Source organism: Bos grunniens, chromosome 2 (assembly GCF_055505025.1).
Source record: "Bos grunniens cultivar Pamir isolate PY7600 chromosome 2, Bosgru_T2T1.0, whole genome shotgun sequence".
Taxonomy (NCBI): domain Eukaryota; kingdom Metazoa; phylum Chordata; class Mammalia; order Artiodactyla; family Bovidae; genus Bos; species Bos grunniens.
In genome coordinates, this window is record NC_141166.1 from 131,514,036 (window position 1) to 131,532,612 (window position 18,577).

General features: G+C 61.0%; 1 protein-coding gene across 44 annotated transcripts in view; it reads right to left on the bottom strand.

Moving 5' to 3' along the window:
• Positions 1-2,281: 2,281 nt before the first annotated feature.
• The window catches only part of BIN1 (bridging integrator 1), a 56,651-nt gene continuing 40,355 nt past the window's right edge, over positions 2,282-18,577 (bottom strand). For 6 of the 44 annotated variants that reach the window (XM_086372055.1, XM_086372048.1, XM_086372068.1 and 3 more), the window contains 8 exons: positions 16,940-17,025; positions 16,690-16,765; positions 15,228-15,310; positions 12,071-12,218; positions 5,131-5,199; positions 4,801-4,911; positions 4,478-4,579; positions 2,282-2,918 (listed from right to left, as the gene is read on the bottom strand). In XM_086372055.1, the coding sequence (XP_086228181.1) occupies positions 2,811-2,918; positions 4,478-4,579; positions 4,801-4,911; positions 5,131-5,199; positions 12,071-12,218; positions 15,228-15,310; positions 16,690-16,765; positions 16,940-17,025 (783 nt within the window). In that variant the 3' untranslated portion in view covers positions 2,282-2,810. Of the gene's footprint in view, positions 2,919-4,477; positions 4,580-4,800; positions 4,912-5,130; positions 5,200-5,957; positions 6,066-6,849; positions 6,874-7,359; positions 7,468-10,721; positions 10,851-12,070; positions 12,219-13,970; positions 14,016-15,227; positions 15,311-16,689; positions 16,766-16,939; positions 17,026-18,577 lie in introns of all 44 variants that reach the window. The other 38 variants (XM_086371888.1, XM_086371870.1, XM_086372007.1 and 35 more) reach the window with 11 other exon arrangements.

An 18,577-nucleotide genomic window follows, 5' to 3' on the forward strand; every position in this document is an offset into this window, starting at 1 on the left:
CACACATTCACACGCACACACCTGTGGTCTCCATCCAGGCACGTTTCCTGGGTCTCATGGGAAGCCACCACAGAGCGCACAGTCAGGGCTTTGAGCTCCCAAAATCCATCCCTCTTCTTGGAAGCTATATCCAGATTTTTTATTCGAGTGTCCTGTCTCCCCTAGCCCAGCCCCACTTCCATGTCCAGGCCATGGAAGTGGTCCACCCCAGAGGTCCCACCCCTGGTTCAGCACTGGGGACCTGACCCAGTTCAGGCCAATGAGACAAAGGAGATTTGCTAGGGGCTTCAGGGAAGGAAGTTCCCCCAAGAGCATCTCAGAGGGCCTGAGCTGCAGCCCAAGTGCCCAGCCACCTCGGACACTGAAGACAGCCAGTCGAGGCTTGCTGAGCCAACGAACCCGAAGTTCGGTCACAACATCCCTGCATAGTGAGAGCCTGGTGTTAGTGGTGGGGGAGGCTAGAGGTGTGAATACTTAAAAGTTCCAGAGGCAGGGCCAAGGCTCTGCAGGCCAGTGGAACCAAGGGGAGTAAGTCCAGTGTGGTTACCAAATCCAGCCAAGAATGAAGAGAAGGGGGCCAGCAGGCTGGACAGCGTCCAAGTCACTGTGGAAGGCCTGGGAGCTGGCTGGAGGGAAGTGTGGCTAGGGGAGGCCCTGAGATGGACCAGGGGCATCTGTGGCCTTGAGAATGGGGAGAGAACTCCAACAAGTGTGACCTGCCCACCTCTTAGCTCTCTTGGACTGACACACACCTGGAGATGTACCAGCTCCCACACTCGGTGCAGCTCAGACCTCTAGCCTGCTGGTTACTCAGTTGGGTAGGATCACCACACCAGGTCCTACCCCTGGAGCTCTCTCTGTAGAGCCGGCTCCCACCCCCCTCCCACAAGATGCTCCCTGCAAGCCCCACCTGTGACAGAGCAGGGCTCTCCCGGCGTAGTACCCCACCAGCTGATACATCTTTGAATCTCATCTTGTAAGAAACCTAATGTGAATATTTGCTACTGAATAAAAATTCCTCATCATGACATGAAAGTGAAGACTCTCATGTTGGCACCTTGGAGGCAGATCCCCCACATACCCTGGGGCATGGCGCCCCAGGTTTGGAAGCTCAGTGGAGATTGCTAGGTCTGGGCTTCAAGCTTGATTCCACCACCAATGAGCTGTGTGGCTTTGGGCAAGAAAATTAACCTGTCAACGTGGAAAGAAGGAAGGAAAGGAGGGAGGGAGGGAGGGAGGGAAAAGCTAAGTTTTCTAACAGGGACACCTAGAAATGAGCTCCCCACGCCCCCTTTCCTAACTGCTCTGCTCACAGGAATCCTGGCTGTCAGAGCCAACACTGTCAGCCACAGGACAAGGCAGAGCTCCAGCAGTAACAATGCTGCCACCTGAAACAAAGCTCAGGATAAATAAAACCAAGACTCTGACAGGCATCCCCTTCACCTGCTTTTCCCACAGAACAGATTTATGCAGACATAAATCCCTGCCACTGGAAGCCCAGGCTGGCCCCCGGGCCCAAGAGCACAGCTCCATGACCCCCAGAAAGGACGCAGGCCGCTGCTGTGTGTGCAGCCCAGGCACCCCGATGGCGCTGGGGACCCGGGCTGCATGCTGGGAAGGGAGGCAGGTGGGGAGACAGGGAAGCTCGCCCATCATGCCCAGGCCTTCTTGCGCCTGGGGGCCAACTGTCCAGGTTTATCCCCGCCCCTCCTTGGGCCTGATGCCACATCTGTGAAATGCAGTCCTGGGACTGCCTCCTGAGTTCTCCCTGTTAAATAATGTTACTGAGGACAGCACCCAACAGCCTCCTTGGCACCCTTATCTGCCCTTCCTGTCACCTGGTCCCCATGCCCTGCACCCCAGCCAACCACCAGCGAAAACATCAGTGAATGGGGCTGAAGCCCAGGGGAACTCAAAAGGAAGTGGAGGTCACACGCCGGTGGGGGGTTGTCCAAGACATAGGGCCTGCCGGGTGGGCCGTCCCAGGACAAAAGCACAGATAACCACAGCTCCACTGCATGGCAGGCGGAAAGTGAAAGTTGCTCAGTCGTGTCCGACTCTTTGCGACCCCATGGACTATATAGTCCATGGAATTCTCTAGGCCAGAATACTGGAGTGGGCAGCCTTTCCCTTCTCCAGAGGATCTTCCCAACCCAGCGATCAAACCCAGGTCTCCTGCACTGCAGGCGGATTCTTTACCAGATGAGCCACAAGGTAAGCCCACGTGGCAGACGGAAATGGAGGGGAAAGAAAATAAACACACACGTTCTGAGCGCGTCTGTCAGCTTTTGTTGGTTTCGTTTTGTTTTGAACACTAAGATTTATTTTCAAACAGCACACAGACTCCTGCGGGGCTGGGCCAGGCCAGGCTAGGCTGGTGACTGGGCCCGAAGTCTCTGGAGACCCTGGACCCCACCCACGGCGGCTGCCAGGAAAGGAGAGCCTGGCCCAGGCGGCACGGCCCAAGCTTCAGGCAAGCGTGGTGGCTCGGTGGCCCCCAGGCCCCGTCCCGTGGCCGGCGGCGGTGACACCAGTGGGCGAGGGTGGGGGAGGCGGCCGGGAGCTCAACTAGGGAACACAGCAGCTTTAGGAACACTGGCGACTCTGTCGGACTCGCCGAAACCAGGCTCTTTGGAAAACAACCTCATCTTTGGGAGAACACCTCCTGGCTTAGGTCTCTCCTCTCAATTTCCCTTTTACTTCTCAAAAGTTTAAAAACAAAAACAAAAACAAAAAAGAAAGAAAGAAACACACATTTTTCGGGAGAAGGTGCTGTTCTTCACGCGCCCAGAGCTCCGCCAGCTGCACTCTCACTGTACTCGCTCGGTAAAGTTCTCAGGGAAGACGCCCCGGCATTTCTCCAGCTCCTTGTGCTGGTTCCAGTCACTCTCCTTCACGCCCATGAGCCAGCCTTCATCCTAAGGGGAAGTGAGCAAGGTTGCAGGGGGAGGAGGGCATTCACACCTACGGGCTGGGCCCTCCTTCTGCAGGCTGTTTCTCCTAGGCTGTCAGACTTAAAAGACTCAAACTGACACCTCCTACCCCAGGAGCCATCCCGGCCTTCAGCAGGCAGATTTAACTCTTTGTTGTTTGGTGAGTCCTCCTCACTGCAGAAAGACAGCTTGACTGCCGCACTGGTCCAAACGCCTCTAAACAACTCCCTCAGTCCCCACCACAGAGCTCCTCACTGGCTGGTGCCCACAGAGGACATCACCAAGGAGCATATCAGCTGTCCTTCCGGCCTTCTACAAACAATGCACTGACCACTTAAAAACTTCTAGAGTGACCTGAGGTGTTCCACCAAGCCCTCCAAGCTGAACCTGACCTTTGCTTTAATATTGACCCCTCACAGGGATCATCCATTCAAGCCCTGACAAGCCTTGACCCTGGGCCTGCGGTGACCACACACCCTGCCTGAAGCCAAGGCCATTGCTGCCCCTGCAGCTGGGCCATCCCTGGGACCTACCCACATGATTTCCTGCCTTGTCTGACACCCTATGTGGGTCCTACGTGAGCCGTGTCTACCATCACAGACGGCTCCCGCTGTGTGCTAGGGGACCAAGACTCTGCTCCTGAGAACCCCACCCAGCCCAGGGCTGGCCCATCAGGGAGATCAGCGGAGACCTGGGGCTTTAGGAGAAGTAACTAATTCAGCACCAGGCCCAGGAAAGCCTTCTTATTCAAACCTCCCAGCCCACGGTGGGCTCAAAAAGTACCTAGTAGCCTCAAGTTCCAGCCCAGGACGCCCCAGCCAGACTGGCCTCAATCCACACCCGGCCCTCCTCCCCGACTCAGTCACTCTGATAATTAGATCACACAGACGTGTTGACGACTAAAAGCTTAGGAATCCCGCCAGGTCTGCTCCGCACCATCGCTGCCACCTGGATATTCACATGGGCACCCGCACGGCACCATCAATGCCCCACAATCAAGGGCTCCTGCTGAGGGACCCACTCTGAGGACATTCACTAACAAAGCAAAGCCGCAGCAGAAGCGTCTGGGATGCTTCGGAGTGAGGACCAGCTGGGGACAGGGCTGGAGACTCAGGGGTCTCTCCCTGTGGGCAGGGACGTGTGCGGTCCTTGTAGACAGGGCAGGGCCAGCCTGGGGGGTGGCACCCAGGACCAGTGGGAGGCTGTAGAGCAGGCTGGGGGGTGGGGGAGGCCCATGGAGAGGCAGCCAGGGGTCCTGTCCTGGATGAGAGAGACCGCGGAGGGGCAGGGAAGGGAGAAGATGACGAAGGAACTGAGATGCAGAGAGCCCAGGGGAAGGCAGACCGAGCCTGAGGAGAGGAGGAAGCAGGAAGCAGGAAGTGAGAGACTGAGGTGGGAAGAAGAGTGAACAGCCAAGGGGAGCCCTGAGGGCCGCAGGGATGGAAGGGAAGGAAATGCTCGGTGGTGGGCAGAGGCCACGGATTGGCAGGCGGGGCTCTGCTGCCCCCTGCTGGCCGCCGTGCCTCCCACAGAGCCGGCCTCACCTGCTCCTCCGGGTTCTGGAAGGGGATCACCAGCACCACATCCCCAGCCTTGAGCTGCAGCTCATCCGTGTCAGTGGCCGTGTAGTCGTGCTGGGCCTGCACCTGCAGAGGGTGGGGGAGAGCTGACACCCCCTCCCTCAGCGACCTTTGCCCCCCCTGCAGTCCCATGGGCACCGGGAGCAAGTGAACGCAGCAGGAACTGGGCTGGGACACCACCTCACACCTGGGGAGCGGGGGGTCGGGGGGGAGAGGCGTGGGGTGGGCATGGGCCACCCCCATAGCCCAGGGCCCAAGGAGATCGTAGGTCAGCAGGCCAGACTCACCTTGAACATGAACCCCGGGGGCAGGTCCAGACGTCCTGCCCCACTGCCGCTCTCCACCGTGCCATTCACTGTTGCCGAGAAGGTCTCCACGACCACCGCGGGCAGAGAGCTCTGGCGGGGGAGGAGAGTAGGTCAGTGACGCGGGGAGGGGGTCCCGGAGGGCGGGCCGCGCCGGCAGAGGAGGGGGGGTGTCTGTGCCTGACGCCAGGCCAGCGGGCCTCCAGGTTCCTCGACAGGAACTGTGACCTGGACCAGCACAGAGCAAGACACGGGCTAGGGAGCCGCGAGTGGCGGGGAGGAATCACAGGGCCTGGGTCCCTGGCATCTTACGGAGGCTGCTTCACTTGCGGTCGTCTCCCCAGGCTCCTGGGCTCCAGCCGCCTCCGAGGCCTCCGCTGGCTGCAACATAAATGCCACGTGGGGTCAGACGCAAGACAGGGTGTGCCGGCCAGAACAAGGAGACGTTGCAGAGGGCCAGCGCCTCTGTCCAGTGCAGGGAGCCCCGGAAGGAAAGGCCCTGGGTGTGGGGAGCAGCTGGAGAAGGCGCTGGCAGGCACACAGACCCTGACCCCAAAGTGAGGAGCTGCTGAGAAGCCCAGCACAGGCCCCTGGGCCCCCCTCACAGGCTCTGCCTTCTAAGCCCAAACCCTGGTCGAGCCTCGGCTTCCTTCTTCCCACCTGCTCAGCCCCATTGGCCCCTCACAGGTGGCTCCCACGGTGAGGGCCCAGGCAGGGCACCGCGGACGCTGCTTGGCTGCAGTCGGGCCGAGCTGGGTCTGCCCTGAGACTCAGCCACGTCTGAGCTCTGGGAGCAATCACTCAACCCTCCTGGCCCCCAGGAGGCAATGTCTAGGTTAGGCTGAAGATTCAAGGAGAATTCTAGAAAGTGCCCACTGTAAACCAGGAGGTCATCTCAACACACCTCCCTCCCACCGCGGGGGCCCTGAGCTGGGAGGCTGGTGCTGGCCAGCAGACGAGGGCTGAGCGGATCTGGCCCCTCCGGCACGAGTGACAGACAAGCCCTGTGCAGGGGCCTCCTGGCTAAAGGCTCACCCTCAGTCCCACCGTGACCCCTCCTGTGCCCCTTCCTCCGGCCTCTTCCTCCATGCTACACCCCCAAGAGGCAGGGAGGGTGGGGGCGCTGACAGGGCACTTACTTGGGCAGGCCCCGGCTCGGCCGTCTGGCTGGGCCAGGCCACAGCAAAGGTGCCCTCGGCAGCGCTGGGCTCCCCGGAAGGCAAGCTGCCGGCTGGACTCTCTGTGGGCTAGTGACGGGCCAGCGCGGGGAACGGGGAGGGAGGGCCGGGGCGGCAGGGGGAGGTGTCGGGCGGGGCAGGAGACAAGAGAAGAAGGTGGTGAGCCGCCAGCATGGGCCAGCTGAGTGCCCAGAGGGCAGGGAGGTGTGGATGCCGCAGTAGCGCAGCTCCTGCCAGGGAAGCGGCGCTGCCCGCCGCGCCAGACTTCCTCGGGCCTCCTCCGGTGGAGCTTCGCAAGCCCCAGGCCTGGGCTGCCCGCCTTCACGCCAGCCCCTCCTGCTCCTGCAGGAGCTCCATCGCCGGCTGCGGGGCGTCCCCTGCCCCCCGAGTCTCCGTCCCTGAGCCCCCAGGTGACGGCGGCTCCCGGTCCAGCCTCAGGCCGCTTGTCCTGCTCCTCGAGTCGCCACCCCTCTCTCCTGTGTCCCACCAGCTCGCTAGTCCCACTGCCCTAAGGGGCCTCTGCTGACAGAAAACCCCTCCACCCCGAGGTCCCCCTGCTCCCCAGACCTGGGCCCAGTACAGGGACACCCCATCCACCCTGGGGACCAGCCGGTCACTGTCTAGGGCCATTCACAGCCCCTGAAAACTGGGCTGCACCCTGGGGAACTCTTCAGAGGCTGAACTGAGGAGCCCTGTCCCAAAGGGCCTGGCTGAAGGCGCAGGGTCCCTAACAGCGGGAGGCGCGGCCGTGCGTGCCCGTACACCTGTGAACGGTGCGGCACGCGGTGGGCGGGGCCGCACACACAGCACAGCGGCTCCCCTGCGGGGCGGGCACAGCGCCAGCACAGCTTACCTCCCAGAGGTCCCATGGAATCGACTGAGCGCAGAGAGGGGAGAAGGACAGTTAGCACGGAGGTTAGAGACAGGCAGGCAAACAGTCCCCAGGCCCACCCCAGGCCCACCCCAGGGCCCTCGAGCCCAATAGGTGTGGGACAGAGCAGAACTAGGCTCTGAGGCCTCCAGAGGACCGAGTCCTGGACACCTTCAGGAGACCGAGACCACAGGCCAGGGCACACCCACATCCAGGGCTGCCACCGGGAGAGGAACGGGGTGCTCAGATGGATGGACTATGTGAGCTGCCAGTCAGGTATGCAGCTGACCTCCTGAGGGGTCTCTCATTGACCTGTGGTCAGGACCAAGGGAAGTGACAAGAGTGGGGACCAGGGCTCCAGGGGAAGGCAGGTGAGTGGGAGGAGAGCCAGGGACCCCAAAACCCCCAAAGGAGGTTGGTGGGCAGACATGAACCCAGGCCCCGGTGCCCAGAGGCCAGTGGGCCCGTGGGCGGTGGTGGGCTCACACCAACCTGACCAGAGGGCGTGGGCGCCTTCACAGGGCTTGCCACAGGCGGGAGGGGGTCAAAGTCCAGGTCCAGCAGACTGGCCTGCTCCGAAAAAGGCCCCGGGGCCTCAAACTTGGCAGCAGTGGCAGAGAGGAAGGCGGTTAGTGACGGGCAGCAAGCGCTCAGCCAGGACGCGCACAGCAGGCTCCTCTCCCAGGCATACCCACTGACACAAGGGAGGCCCGTCCCACACACCTGGCACCGGCCCCACCCTCACAAGGACACACCTGGGGCCAGCTCAGCCCTCAGCCGGGCAGCCACCCCCAGACCAATGCCCAGCCTCCAACGCTCTCCGTCCCACGGGCCGAGAAGATGTCCCAGTGTGCGCGCCCAACAACTCCCCTAATCTCGTGTTCCTTCCAGCAGCGGCCCAGCCACGGTGCGGCCTGGACAAGACCACACAGCGACAAGACCACGCAGCCCCTCTGGCTCAGAGGAGCCCTGCACAGGCACGGGCTGTCCCAGATGGACAGGTGGTCCCTCAGTGACCCCCACCCCCAGCCAGTTCAGGGCCGACCGAGCCAGCACACCGTGCCCGGGAGCCCCATCGTAAACACAGGGGTCCCCAACATTGGAGCACCCGTGTTCACAGTGCAGGGCCCTCTCCAGTCACCCCACGGTCCCTTCAGCGGGGCTGAGCGCAGCCCAGGGATGTGCATGGAGCAGGCACGGCCCCCAGGAGACCGCAGCGCAGTGGCACTGCCACTGTGAGAAGCCAGCTGCTTAGTAAGCGGGGCCATACGACCACGGAAGACATCTTCCCAGAGCCGGCCCCGGTCCAGTGGACACACCGCCTCCCTACGAGGATGGCTTGCTCAACTGCATCCTCGTCTCATACCAGGGGCTTACCCCGGGACCAGGAGTACTCTGCCTGCCCTGCCTTGGCCCAGGGTGCGGTCCTTAAAGCAGAGCTGAAAGGGCCACAGCCCCACAAGCCCAGGGCAGCCAGCTCCCTCCCTACCCCCTTGATGGTGCCCAGAACTGATGGGACTCGCCCTCCAGCCCAAGGCACCAGAGATCCTCCATTCAGAAGGGCCCAAGACCTGGGAGAAGGCAATGGCACCCCACTCCAGTACTCTTGCCTGGAAAATCCCATGGACCGAGGAGCCTGGCAGGCTGCAGTCCATGGGGTCGCTAAGAGTCGGACACGACTGAGCGACTTCACTTTCACTTTTCTCTCTCACGCATTGAAGGAAATGGCAACCCACTCCAGTGTTCTTGCCTGGAGAATCCCAGGGGTGGGGGAGCCTGGTAGGCTGCCGTCTATGGGGTCGCACAGAGTCGGACACGACTGAAGCGACTTAGCAGCAGCAGCAAGACCATGGGCAGGGCACTCCTGGAGGGCCTTCCCAGCTGAGCTGTGGCCTGTCCAGGGAGGCCAAGACCAGGGTCCTGAGAAGGACTGGAGTTGCCAATCCACAGCTCAGGGGACAAGGGGCTGAGCTCAGAGACGTCACACCAAGCGGACTCACTCCCGCCCCACGGTCACCCCCAGCCACAAGGCTCTCCTTTAGGTCAAGCCCTGTCCAGTGAGCCCGGAAGGAAGGTCACCGCTGTCTCTCTAGCATCAGTCCAAGACACTGTGGAGGCTGAGCTCTGGGTGCCCTCCGGCCAGGGACAGGTAGCATTTCTCTCCCCAGGGTCGCCCCACAGCCCACCCTCGCTCAGAAGTCAGCCAAGCCCAGACAGAAGCCCCTCAGATTCCGAGTGGACAGGGTCACCAGGCTGAAGGCAGGCTGCATCTTCTCTGCCCCACCTCCCAGCATTTCAGCCTTCCCCACGCAGGCTGGGAGCCTTCCCCTGAGCATAGGGACACAGGCTACTCAGCCCTGGCCAGCAGAGCAGCCTAGTCAGCACAGCATCATGGATGGACCAGTCCACCCCCACCCCAGGCAACAGAACCCATGGGGGCACTGCCCACCCCACCAGGCAGGGCCTCAGCTCCCAGGAGTGGGCAGAGAGACAGCAGGAGAGGCATGCAGGGACCGGGGGCAGGGCAGACCGCCTGGCTGCAGCTGAGGCCCACAGTTCCTAGCCGGTTCAGTGGGAACAACCCCTCCCAGAGAGGACTGAACACTGAGCCGGGCCAGTGGGTCAGCGGCTGGCTGCATTCTCTGTGTAGCATCTACCAGCCCTTACGTGCCCGAGGCGGAGGCAGGCTCCAGGCAGCGAGCACCCCAGCTGCAATCCGCCCGGAGGTCGTGGTTTCCCCAAGACCCCAGGAGCACCTTGAGCCAGTCTCAGCCGTACTCTGCAGAGGGGCTCCCGCCCTGGTCCCCAAGCCGAAGCACCACCCGCCTGCCCCCAGCCATCTGTATTGAAAGTTCCAAGCTTAATCCAAAGTCCTCCTGTGGGGGCTTGAAGCCCACTCGGCCACGGCCCCTTGTAGCAGGAAACGCTGTCCTGTGCTCCCAACTGCCTCTTCGGCCACATGCACACCCTCCAGTCCTCCCCTCCCCTCCAGGCCTCTGAGCTTGTGCAGAGGAAGACCCCTGGCAGGGCAAGCCCACAGGAGCACTGCGACTCGGGGCCCAGCGCAGGTTGGGACTGGCTGGCCTACACAAAAGGTGAGCCCGGCACAGACAGGGAGGCCTGGAAGCCAGGCTTGGAGAGGTCGGCATACTGTGGCCTCTGTGAGCTGATCTGACTGCGGGCAGCCCGCCTCTTCTGCCACCAAAGCGACCTTCCCTGCTCCGCCCTCCCTTCGTCCTTCTGGGAACGGGCGTTGCACGCCTCTGAGGGCGGGTACAGCAGCCTCTCTGCTCTGTGACCCGGCCACTGCCGCACCTCCGTGTGGTGACGGCAATTCTAGAAGCTGGAGTCTTGGTGCCTTGGAGGGCTCCCGAACCGGTCCGGTGGCCTCCTCACCTGACACTGAACTCCTGCCCCTCCTGAGCCTGCCTCCCGCCACTCCCAGCCTATATACAAGCTGCCGCCTCTGGCTACAGCTTGCGTCTGCTCACAGCCACTTGGCAAACTTCACCTGCTCCAGGAAGTCTTCCCTGATTGGCCCAATTCCTCTGAGCCGCCCAGCCCTCTGGGCCACAATGTCAACGGACTCTGGAGGCCACTGTTGAGTCAGCCATCTCTATGAGGACCATTTCCCCTTGTCCCTCCATTTGGCCACATGCTCAGAGAGAAATGAAGAATGATGGGCGGGGGAGTGGACGGATGTGCGAGAAGGAGGCTCAGAACCAATCCCTGCAGTCAGCCTCCTGGGTCCTGAGGCACAGGCACAGGGCATGGGATGGAGGGGAAGGCCATGCACGCCCCGAAAGAGCAAGAGAAGGCGGAGAGAGAGCTGGGCCGCGGTGGCCGCGGCTGACCTGGGAAGGGGTGGTCACGCTGATCTCAGGGACAAACGTGTCGTCAAACAAGCTGAGGATCTGCTCCTGCTTGACCTCCTTGGACGGGGTGTGTTTGGGAGGCGGAGGGACTGGTGGGCCTTTCCGAAGCTGGGGGTCGGCGGCAGGTGAGGGGGCCGCGTGGAAAGGCGCAGCAGAGCGCGGGGGTGGGGGGGACAGAGACAAAGCCATGGTTAGTCACCGCCCAGCCACGGCCCCACCAGCAACCAAGGAACACAGGCAGGGAAAGCCATCACCCCCAAGACACCGACCCGGAGACCACAAGGGCCCCTGGGAGCGGCCGAGGCCCGGCGGTCAGGAGCCCTGCAGAGAGAGGTGGGTCAGAGGGCAAGGGAGTGAGACAGGAGAAAGGGAGAGAGCAAGACAGAAAAGAAGGCAAGACGGGCCTGCCGGGCTGTCAGGGGCCACGTCGGAGGGTCCGGCTCCTGCTGCCCTTGGTGGGGAAGCTGAGGAGAGAAACAGGAGCTGAGAGAGAGCCAGCACCCAGGCCCCCTGCCCCTCTGCCCAGCCTCCTGCCCCCGCCCCCGGAGGAGCTGCAGTCCAGACTCTGGAGGCCACCATGCAGCCAGGGCCCCGCCGAGGGCCACACATCTGCCCACCAAGCCTGGGTTTCCTCACTTGTCAAGTTGAGGCGATAAGAGTATCCACCTCACAGGCTGGTGTGAGGACAATGAATGAAAATACAGAAAGGCTGGCGCAGGGTGCGGCCCAGAGTAAGTGTCCGAGTGTGGGCTCTCATCACCCTCTCAGCATCGCTCTCCTAATCAGCTGTGAAGCGGGCCTGCAACCGGCAGAGCTGCAGCCGGGAGCCCAGTGGCTGGTTGTGGGGGCGGGGGGGGGTCGGTCAGCCCATCAGGGTTCAGATGGGGCTGCACAGTGGACCCCATTCCTCCTTTCTCCCTTTCTGGCTCCTGGGGATGCTGCAGAAACCTGGAAGAAACTGGGTTGGGGGGAGGGCCCTCACCGAGCCCCTCCTCTTGCCGGCCCTTTCAGGGTCCTGGGTGCCCTCCACCCCCACAAGAAAGGAGGTGAGGCAGAGGGAGAGGCGGCCACCTTGGCAGACCCAGATGCTCTGGGGGCTGAGGGCCCTGGAGCCTGTGTCTCCGCAAGAAAGAAAGATGGAGAGAGTTCAGCAGCCCGGAGGCCAGGGAAAGGGAAGAAGGGGTGCCGCAGCAGGGTGGGGGCACCAGACTGTCACAGATGCCCTGGGAGGGGCCGAGCCCACAGGGACAGGGGACTGGAAGGAGCCGGGACGACGGCAGAGCAGGAAGAAGCAAGGGAGGGGACAGGCCACCAAGACAGGCACCTACCTGAGACGGGGACTTGGGGAGGGTGGCCCCGGGGGTGGCCGCGCCAGCCGGCTCGGGCTCATGGTTGACTCTGATCTCGGGGGTGGCAGCAGGGGAGCCATCAGGCGGCGGTGAGGGGCTCTTGTTCCCTTTCGCAGGCACGTTGTCACTGCAGAGAGAGAGGAGGGAGAGAGAGCCCGATGGAGGGAGGCTGAGGTGTCCAAGAGGGAGAGAGGAAACGTGTGTGTGTGTGACAGGCTGTGTGCACGCACCAATGCCCTGGGGATCTGTGTATGGAAATGTGCATGCACATGTGTGTGTGTCCATGTAGATCCTGGGAGACTCAGGGTGCTTGTGTGTCCACAGACTCACTGTGAAAATATGACACCCATGTGTGCATGAGTGCATGTCCCCACACATTTATGTGTGAATGTGCATAAGAACAGGTGGAAATGAGGCCACACAGGCATGAGCACTGGGAACACGCAGGTATCTGCAGCAGGGCCTGCCCTGGACACAGTGACAACCCCACCCCAGCTGGAGGAGCAGGGAGGGTCCCTGGGAGGCATCACCAGGCGGGATCCCCAGCCTCGTGCAGGGGCGCTGAGCCCACAGCAGGAGAAAGCCAAACATCCTAGAAGCAAAGAGAGTATCATCCGACATGGCACGCAGCAGCCCCTGTGCTCAGGGCGAGCCTGCTCCTCAGCCTGACCCCAGGGGCCTCCGGGCAGGCCTGCCTGCCATCTGCCCTCACCCCAGCCAGCCCCACCTCCAGGGCCCGGCTCCCCACCACACCAGAGTGGCTGGCTCCAAGCTCTTGCTCCTGCGGGTCCTCCCAGGGAACCTGGGTGATCAGCAGAGGCCACAGGCAGAGGGGATAAATAAAGGGGGTGCTTCAGAGCCTGGATGAAGTGGGAGAAGCCGTCAAGTCTCAGTACCGACAAGGACAAACGGCATGCACAGCCCACCACTTGGGCACAAAGGGGCAGAAATAGACATCTATGTTGTACTTGCCTGGAGAGACTCTAGAACAGTGCTGACCGAGACCAGCCCCACCTACAGGGGGCTGCTTACACTTATGTTTGAAAAGTGAAAGTGAAAGTCGCTCAGCCGTGTCTGACTCTTTGCAACCCCATGGACTATACAGTCCATGGAATTCTCCAGGCCAGAATACAGGAGTGGGTAGCCTTTCTCTTCTCTAGACAATCTTCCCAACTCAGGGATTGAACTCAGGTCTCCCGCATTGCGGGCAGATTCTTTACCAGCAGAGCCAAGGGAAGCCCAAGAATACTGGAGTCGGTAGCCTATCCCTTCTCCAGGGGATCTTCCCAACCCAGGAATCGAACCGGTGTCTCCTGCATTGCAGGCGGATTCTTTACCAACTGAGCTATCAGGGAAGCCCATATTTTATGTTTATATTAAATGAAAATGCAGCTCCTCGGTCACAAGGGCTACATTTTAAGTGTCCCCTGGCCACATGGGGTGGACAGACACCATGTTGGATAGGGCAAGTCCAGAAGGACAGACAGAAACTAGGAACCCTGTCACCTGCCCGGGGTGTCTTTGCCTCCTTAAAGACTGCATATACATCCAGTACATGAACACGCACACACGCACACAGAATTCCTACAATCTGGCATGCTGCAGCAACGCTCTCCCCGAGCCTCCCAGGCCTCCCTTCTGGCGGATCCTCCACTCCTGTTTGGGCTGCAGCCCGAGAGGAACGTGCTAAGGTGGTCTGCCCACCCTCCCCTCCGCCCGATTCCCACCGACACCTCTCTGCCCTCTGCCACCCCAAGACACACCACACACGGGAAGGCGGGTTAGGGGTTAGTGGCGCCCTCGGCTGGGCCAGGCGCATGCATGGGGGTCTGGGGGCTGTCCTCAGAGGCCCCCACAGCACAGCACTCCCTACTGGTACCTGTTCTTCTTTCTGCGCAGCCGGGAGAACAGTTTAGTTTTCTTTCTGTGGGGGCGGATGGGACGTGGAGGCCTTCATTTGGGGGAATGAGGATGTGGGACTGGCCTGACCCCTTCCCTCGCCGGCAGCCCCTCTGCTTGGAGGAAGACTAAGGGCTGAAGCACCCCCGACTCCCTGGGTGTGAAGAGGCCCCAGGCCTGCCCACGATCCCTGCTGTCCAGGGCCAAGGCCTTGGCATCCGGCCAAGCGCCCTGAGGCGGTGTTGGCAGAACGAGCAGCAGACGCCCCCTGAGACAGAGCTTGGTGGGCGGCTCTCGGCGGGACAATGCCAGCCGCCCTCCCTGCCTGGGGTCCAGCCACAGGAGCTCAGGACCCGGGAAGGAGCCGGGTCAGCGGACCAGCACGGGGCCCCGGGAGAAGGCCACTGGGCTGCCCTGGGGGCCACTCTGGAGTAAAGGAGACATACGAGCCTCCTTTGCAGCCCGTCCTCTCCTCTCAGACCAGCCTTTTCCCAAGGGCAGCCTGGCCCCACTGCCTGCACGGTCCCCCTCCTCAACCACCCTGCGAGTGCCACCCTGACCTCCAGGCAGGAAGGTGACCTGTGAAACCGACGCCCCTGGCCTTTATTTCCTACAGGGCAGCCTGTGGGCTGCTCCCACACTGTGTTTTCAGCGGGGAGTGGGGCAGTGACAGTCACGGAATACTGACTGCCTTCCTCCTCCCCAGGTACCCCAAGAACCTGATGCAACCACCCTGCGTGGTTGATAAGGAAAGCGAGGCGCACCGCAGCGCTCCACGCCATGCCGTGACGCACGGCACCTCAAGGACAGAGATGAAGGGAAGCCCCAGACTCGCTGTGGTTTCCTGGGGGCTGCGGGCCAGGCGCATCCCCTCCTCCCTTGAGGTTCCCCTCAGGAAGCAGGGCTCTCCTCCGTGCCGTGAGTGGTGGAAGGGGGCTCCCCGCTGCGAGGATCCCCTGAGTCCTTCAGCCCCAGCCCTGCCTGCAAAGCAGTGGACGCACCGCTTCTGGGCTCCACGGTGGAGGAAGCCAGGCACGCACTGGGGGAGCCACAGACTGCCCGGGGTCGCTCCTTCTCAGATGGGACACAGCCAAGGAGAACAGGCGCCTTCGCCTGCTCCCCTGAGCACAAGGGAGGCCAAGCCAGAAAGGCTGAACCCACAGGGGACCGCAGGAAGATGCCTTGCCCCAGCGGACACCTCCCGCAGCCCCCCAGCACCCTCAGGGGACTCACACACCTAGGCTGGGCCTTGACTGTGAACGTGTTGCTCCCGTGCTGCTTCTCCAGACTGATGAGCACATCGTTGAGGTTCTGGTTGAGCTGCAGGAGGGACAGCAAGCATGTTGGGTGGGGGCCACCAACCAGCCCCACCTCCCAGCGAAATCCCTGCCTCTCTTCTACCCTGGTCCTGCCCTGTGCCTCTGCTTGGACCAGGAACAAGCTCTTGTCTCTCCATCAGTGGGAGCTGGGAGCCAGCACACCAACCCCAGAAAGAAAACCAAAGAGGAGGAAGTGGGCTGCGCTGCTTAGCATCACGGTTTCTGCGGACCATCTTTTTCTTCTTTCTACTTACAGGCACTTCCTAAAATGCCACACAAAGCTTGTACTGTTTTATTTTGCTTGTTCTTTTTTTTTTTTTTTCCAATTTTGCAAATGAACTGTTGATCCTAATTGCTGAAGTCATTTGCCAAGATGCTTTCAGGCCACGTTACAACTGACAGAGATTTCACCAAAAGCACCAGCAGGATGAGGGACTGACCCCATGCATCTTGTGGTTCTGCTTACTGAAAATATTTCCCTCTCCTTCAGCCACTAGGAAGCCCAGAGCTGAATCTTCCTCCTGACTTTACAAATATTTTCTCCCCAAAACACATCTCTGTTTTTTTCTTTTAATTTTTCACAAGTTGTCTCATACTGAAGGGAAGAAGGAAAAGAAGGAAGGAAAAGGGAAAAAAGGAAAAATCAGGCAGAAAACAATACTCAGGGTGGTCCCTCAGGACAGGCCCCAAGGTGGCCAAAGCCTTTTTCCTGTCCTGGGCTTGGAATCCCCCATGATCTATAGCTTCATTCTTCTGGGCCCTGGAGACAGTCAGGCCCACCCACGGCACAGGGAAGGAGGAAGTTGCCAACATGAGGTTTTTACAACTCAGCTTTGCAGTTTAACTGCCATTTTCATCAAAATGAAAATAATACAACATAGGAATTTAAGCTAATCAGACCCCATCTTACATCAGATTCCAGTAGGTAAGGCAAATCTGCTTTAATGTCTTCAGGAATATTAAAAATTTTTTTTAATTGGAAAAATTTTACTATTTATCATCAGCCTACAAATTGGGAAACCACCACCATTTTCTAACACTGAGCTCCCTGGGCCAAGGCTGCCTGAGAACATTTCTCCAGTTTGAGGGCCGCTGGCCCTGCCCAAGCAAGGAGGAAAGAACTGGGAGCAGGGCAGGGGCTAGGGCTAGACCCGTGGGGCTGGCTTGCAGCCTCCCAGTGCACCCAGCAGCTCCTACTGGGCCCTGACCCTGTTCCTCAAGGGCAGAGGCTCAGAGGGGGCGCTGCGGTAACCTGTGTCTCTAACCCCCGCAGGGAAGAGGGAGCCGGGCCACCCTGTGCCGCTGACCCTGACCCTCGGCAGGTGGAGCATGGCCCTGGGTGAGGGGGTGAGGGGCCTGCGGGGGAGGAAAGGGACCTACCTTACTCATTTCCTTGTGGAAGTTTTCCTCCAGGCCCGCAATGCTCTGAAATGTGTTGACATAGAAACCCACACGGCTGCAGTACACAGGGAAGAAGGGCCAGGTGGATTACAGGTCAGGGTGGGCAGCCCGGGAGAGCCATACCTCCACCTCACCAACCCCAGCCCCGGGAGGCCATGGAGCAGAGCAGCACAGCCCTGCAGCCTCCGGAGGGTGGCCGAGGCTCTGCCCGCCCCCTCCCACCCCTCACCTGTTCCACAGGGATGGCAGCTCCTCCTGCAGATCCACATTCATCTCCTCAAACACCTTCTGGGCTTTGATGAGCTCCTCCTCAGCCTGGGGGGTGGGATGGGTCATTCCCCTCTGCAGGGCCTGTGTCCTAGCCAGCCCAGGCTAGGCCAGGCCCCCACCAAGACCTACTCTCTCCAGTGCACTGGAACCAGGGCTCCGGGCAAGACAGGCTGAACTAGCTGTGGACGCCTGGGCAGACCTCCCCGATCTCCTCCCCCGCAACCCCGGGGTGCGCCGGGCAGGGGGCAGTAGAGCAGCCATGGCCAATGAGAGAACCCCCATCTGGTCCAGGTGCCTCAGGGGGCCCCGAGGAAAGAATGGAGCACACGAGAAGGCGCCGGCCAAGGGGACAAGGGGGCTGAGGCCCAGGCAGGCCACGAGGCCCCAGATCCAGCCAGGTGGGACCCTGTCCTCTCACACTGGAGCCCCTCTCAAGCTCAGGGTCTGCCTGCTGCCCAGCACTCTGGCCCTGGCCCATGCTGGCCCCTCTGACTTCTCCTTCTCCTTTCCCAGGGCCGGCCCCTACTCAGCCTCCACCACCAGGCTGACTTCACTTCCATGGGAGAAGCTTTCCGACCCTCTCCTCTGACCCCTCTCTCCTGACACTTCCTCAACAGAGGCAGGAGCTCGGGGACATGCGGAGAGGCAGGTGAGAGGGCAGGCGAGGAGTGGGCTGGGCTGCTGGGCAAGGTGCCTGTGCCCCCTCCCAGGCCAGCCCGCGCCCTCCATGCCTGCACACACACACCAGTTGGTGGCACTAAGGCCCCATGGCAGAATCCTAGAAAGGCGGGAGCTGGGCGGAGGGCGGAGGTGAGTCACAGACCCCGGCCCCAGAAAGGGCTCTGCTGGCTCATTCTGGAGAGCGCTGCAGGAAATGGTGACTCAGGGGGGTGACTTGGATTCGGGGTCTGAGTCACAGCCCAGGAACGTGGTGGCCTCGCCCAGGAGAAAACTTCCCTCCAGCAGCCTCACGTTCTCAGGCCAGCTGGCCTGAACGCCACACTGCTGCAGAGCACACCAGAGCTGCCCGTCCCACTTAAGCCCACCCGGCTGTCCATGCAGCTACAGACACCGGGATCAGCCCAAGTCACATCCTATTCCTTCTGTGTCTGGCCCAGCCAGGATGACTAGGGAACCGGAGGAGAGAGGGGTCACCACGCTCCTGACTCCATCACCTTGAGGTTGTTGGAACTTGCTAGACTGAGCATGAGCGTCTCATCTAACTTTTTTAAAATCTCATTTAAAAATTAAAGGGAGTATAAGAAATCAAAGAAATGTCTCTAAATATGCATGCCTCTGGCCACACCTAGAATGGATTAGACCTGGGGTGCCCTCCAGGCCAGAAGCCAGATCATCCCTGTCTTAATTCTCTGAGAACCCCAGTGCCTGAAAGGGGCTACCACCCTCAAAACAGTGACTCCCACACTTCCAGACACCAGAGCCTCACACGTCACGTGTACTTCCCATTCAAGTGCCCACTGGCTGGTTCAAGTCCCACTTCCTCCAGGACACTGACCTCCCCGGCTTCCGTACCCACAGAGACCACCCCTCTGGTCCCCACGATGCTGGTCCTAACTCCTCGAGTGTACAAGCATGG